General features: G+C 46.5%; 1 protein-coding gene across 1 annotated transcript; it reads right to left on the reverse strand.

Moving 5' to 3' along the window:
* Positions 1–1,839: 1,839 nt before the first annotated feature.
* On the reverse strand, positions 1,840–3,807 carry TEOVI_000882300 (intraflagellar transport protein IFT52, putative; the record flags this gene model as incomplete). The annotated part of the gene is made up of 1 exon (XM_067223386.1): positions 1,840–3,807. The coding sequence occupies one exon, from the start codon at positions 3,805–3,807 to the stop codon at positions 1,840–1,842; it is 1,968 nt and encodes a 655-aa protein (XP_067079487.1).
* Between the last annotated feature and the right edge of the window lie 1,091 nt (positions 3,808–4,898).

Consider the following 4,898-nt stretch of genomic DNA (forward strand, 5'->3'; position numbering starts at 1 on the left):
ATCCCGTCACCTCTAGTGGCAGTAGTGAAACACCTAAAACGTACACACGCAAACCACCAAAAGCACCCAGGAGCTGGTAACCAAATTGACGACTTCTTTATTTGTTAGTAGTGTTCCTTCTAACTCTTCTTTCCTTTTGTCTTTGTTGCTCCACTCTTGACGACACTTCACCGGTACATTTACATATTAGAGGCGTGGCAAAGCAAAAGCGGGGAAAGGTAAAAAGGAAAAGTTAGCATGCATAATAACAGCATTATATTACAATAAAGAAAAAAGAGTTTTTTAATGGTGGCAGAACATGCAAAACATGTATGGAATTTCAAACAGTCACATAAGTGTTGCAGTGCACATACGCGCTTGGGTGTGCCTCCCCGCACGGAGGCAACGCGGCAACACGTGCACAGTTGGAAAAGAGGGGAGGAAGCTGAAAACATCTTTTTTTTTTTTCTCCGTCACCGAAGCACCCGCAAAACTCTGCAATTCCACAGCATTGCGGACAAACACACATACACAAACACCTACGCACACCCGTTTGCAAAGAGAAAGGCATGCTGCTACGTCTAATTGGCACTCACCGAGGACAGAGCAAAACACGACACACAAAAACCAAAGAAAAGCGAAGCGATCATATAAGCAGCTAGCGGCTTAAGCCAACTGTATATCCTGCACTCAGCCCAAAGTCAACACCCATTCCTCTTCCCCTTCCTTTCTCTCCCCCTCCTCACCCCGCATTACCTTTGTCTTCTTTTTCTTTCCCCCCTTCTTGTGATTGTTATTGTTGTTGTTGTTGTGTTTTTGCTATTTTCACACAATTCGGGTCCTCTTTGATCTCTGTCGTTGTTTTGCTTGTAAGCACGAGAATATATATAAATATATACTGAACGAAAAGACACAACTATACGGGCCGTTGCCATATTCCCTTTCTTCGCTTTCACCTCCTCCCCTGTTTCATTTCTTCCAGTCTGCTCCATGTGGCATCGGCGCCGTGTTGATAGAAGGGGGAAGAGGAGGGGAGAAAAAACGAAAAAGCAGTAAATTAGATATAAAGTTAAACATATTCCGAACACTCGGAGGGAAGGGGGAGGGGGTAAAGGAAAAATAAAAAGAAGGAAACGGTCGGGTATTCTCAAAACTCTAAAGATAAGAAAGGGGCTGAAATAAATAAATAACGGGGACTCGCGTATAGAGACGCACAGAAGTGGCATACTCACTGAACTCACGGCGCCGACGAGTGATAACGATGTGCGCTGAGCCAAAAAAGAGTTGCAGCTACCAATATGTAGTGGAAATAAGGGGAAGATAACAACGCAAAACAAATCCAGTGACGCACTCCACTATGAGCGGCAACAACTCAATCAAAGGAACACACACGAACACAAGCTGAAGTTTGCCCACGCTCAACAGGTGGTTAGAAAATGTATGCAGACAAAACTTACCATATCAGAAGTTACAAGTCAACAGTTCCGGTTGTGCGGTCCATGCCCTAACTGGAGGCACTGCATTAACTTGAACCGTAACCCAGTAAAAATATACTAAATCACGAGGGAAGGAAGGGAGCTAACCCCCCTCTTCAGGTTCCGAACATAACCTCCACACAAAAGCAACGAACACAAGTGATCACCCTTATTCCTTCACTTTTCCCATCCCACCCGCTCACACCCACACTTCCTCTTTTTTTTTTCTCATGGCCCTCCGTATTCCTCTTTTTTTTCTTTTTTTTTTTGTGCCCTCCACACCCAAACCATCTATATTCACCCACCTTTCTTATCCCTTCCATTCTTCAGTAGTACTCATCTATCCCACCTTTGCCTCCTGTTTCCACCAGTAGAGCTCTCCACCTCAAAGCTCCTCAATTTCATAGACGAAATGGCGCGAATTGTTAACACCTCCTGCTACTTCACATACACCGCGCAGTGAATTTCCCTGAAGTATAGCAAGGAACACAAAGAATACCTGCTCACCCGCCGCACCACGCAGCGCCGTGCCGTACTCCATTGGGTATTCCCTCTCACCAGGGGGCCTGATGGTTCCTTCAAGGAGGGCTTCCTGGGCGGGGAATTGGTCGGACGACTCCTGTAGTGTCAGTTTTCCTGTAATGTCACCGCTACCAAAGTCCGCCCGGATTTCCAGCATCCACGGGACGTTGTTATCGAAGGGTGTTGCATCCTTATTTCCATTCTCATTGGTTAGCACCCGAATGACTCTCATCATACTTCCAGCCGCAGCCGCAGCCGCAGCATTCGTATCCGCGTTCATCCCATCTAACCCACTGGCTGATGAATTCCTCGGGCCTGCTGTACTCATCTTATACTGCATCACATGACGGAACACGTGGTCTAAAAGTGCACGAGGGTCGCGGTTTCGTGGACTCCGTAATTTCTTCGTGACACCAAGGATCTCCGACGCCTGAAGAATGTAAAAGTGAACATCCTCTGCCTTACATTTGTTGGTCAACTGGCTCAACCGCACTTTATCAGGGGCAAACTCTTCGTCCAGGTCGAAAAGATCCAAAGCCGGCTGCATAGGGTCGCGATGTGTTGGTTCAAAGACAGCAGGTTTGACGGGTGGCAAAGGTGTTAAGAATTCCGGGGGGATAAGTGTCAGAGGCTCCTGCTTCACGTTAAGTTTCTCATACGCCTCAACAACCTCTGGAATCATATCTGTATCAAGTTTAAATGTCTCGATTTGGAATAATTTAGTGAAATCACGTGGGAGTTCCTCCTGCTGCTCGACAGCAACACGCAGCCGCTCCGAAAGGGATGCAATATCAGGGACGTGATGGTAGTCCGTTATATCGGGCTCATCAGCATCGATTTGGTTTAATTTAATATGATGGTTCATATAGTCAAAGAGAACAGTAGATAACAGCTCATTTTCTTCTTTTCCAAGCCAAGAGTCCTCAAGAAGGAGACCGGTACCAACGAGGAGCAGTTTGCCTCGCTTCCTTCGCCCATTGTGCTCCGCCTCATCACTATTTTCCCATACAACGGCAATGGGACGGTTAAGTGGGTACGCCATGAAACCACTGCTAAGAATTGGCACTGCGGAACGGTTGACATTGAAACTCAAACCGTGCGGGTAGACAAAAGTTAAGTTAGTTGGAGCCTCCGCTGCAGCCTCGTCCACTAGTTGTTGCTGCATAGCCATTGCTGCGACCGTCGTTGCCGCGTTGCCGAGAGCACCAGCCGTAGCAGTGCGGTTGAGCGTCGTTGGGGCGCCGCGGTTTCCAAACGGGGCGGTGCCGCCCATGGCAAAACCCGTGCGGTAGCCCTGGTAGCCGGTGACTCCAGGAACATTTTTACCTGCCGCTTTGTTGATAGCCCGGTTTGTTATACCATTGACAACACAAACCTCCTTAGGGTGAAGGTACTTGTTCATGACCGTACGAACCACGCAATCCTCATTGAGTGTAATACCAGTCCACTCCTCCAACGTGCCGTTGAGGTATGAGTAGCGGCCCCCGTGGCCATCTCCGAAGAGCATAATAACAGAACCGCCCTGCTGAACGTATTCCCGAATAACCGAAAGATCCTCCGTACTCAACCTCTCTTGGGGTGAGCCGAAGACAACAATATCATACGGCGCGAGACGATCCATGCTGATATCCTCCTTGTTAACATCTACCGTACAAAACTGCCGGAGCCGCCGCGTCAACTGCTTGTACCCCTTGTTTGGGTGAAATAACTCCCTTCTGCAAACGTTGAAGAGTATCTTTGGTGGATGCTCCCTCAACCCGGCACCCGCCGTTGGACCATTCGACGTTTCCTCGCCATCGGCCGCAATAGTGACCCTTGGGGCATCCGTCATGGCAAAGTAGTTGTGAGTGTACGATTTTTTTCTTTTTGTTTGAGATTTAATTAAATGCAAATAAAGAAACAGTCAACGGCAGCAACAAAAATATGTGTATAAACACCCTAATCTATGATACGCTGAAGCTTGTGAGTGTACGGATAACCTTCAAGAATTGCTCCTCAACCGTTCTTCCTCTCTGTTATATATTATTACCTCCTATTCTCAGTGGCTTTTCCTTTTGTTTTTGTTTTGCTCCTCCTTTTCTCCCTTAGTGACAATGCAAAAATTAGTAAAGGGGGGTAAGTAAAGAGTAGTGACGAAAAGAAAACAATGGTCAAAAAATTGGACACTGAAAGTAAATAATGATCAATCACACGGCACCCAACGCCTATGAAAGAAAAGTACGATAAAGACAGAGACAGAGAGAGAGAGAGAGAAAAAAGAAAGAAAAAGAAATGCCATTACACAACTCGCTATCCACATGACAAAATGTGCAAGACCAAAACAAATGGAAGACGCAACGCACAATTCATAGGCACCGAACACTGCTTCAGTTAGTGCATGGTCGCGCACATACAGAGAGAGAGGGGAGAGGGGAAACGATAGTTGTTGTTGTTGTTGTTGTTGTTGTATCACAGCAACGTGAGAACCGCACTGCTCATCTCCCAAAATTACACGACACTTTATTAACACACACAAACACTTTTCCGTGACGGGCAGTGCTGACTGTTCCATCAATACCACAGACCTCTAACTTATAAATAACCCCTATTCTCCCTGGTTGTACTCCTGCTAAATGTTGCCTACATCCCACAAAAAATAATAATAATAATGTAAATAAACAGCGCACAGTACGCGTCTGTCATTGATGTAGTGATTTCAGTGCAACGACTCTACCCTCCTTCCCGACCCAAATGCCAACATAAAGACAGTAGTTTACTAGGGCGCGCCCGGTCGGAACAACCACACACTAGGGGGGGGGGGGAAATCACGAAAGTTAAGAAGAAGAAGAAGGGAAAAAGCAGGAGTGACTTGAACAGGTAGCACAGAGAGCTATATGTGAACGGCACATGCACGTACATATATATATATATATATATATATAT

The sequence above is a fragment of the Trypanosoma equiperdum genome, assembly GCF_001457755.1.
Source record: "Trypanosoma equiperdum strain OVI genome assembly, contig: ctg_1859, whole genome shotgun sequence".
NCBI lineage: Eukaryota > Euglenozoa > Kinetoplastea > Trypanosomatida > Trypanosomatidae > Trypanosoma > Trypanosoma equiperdum.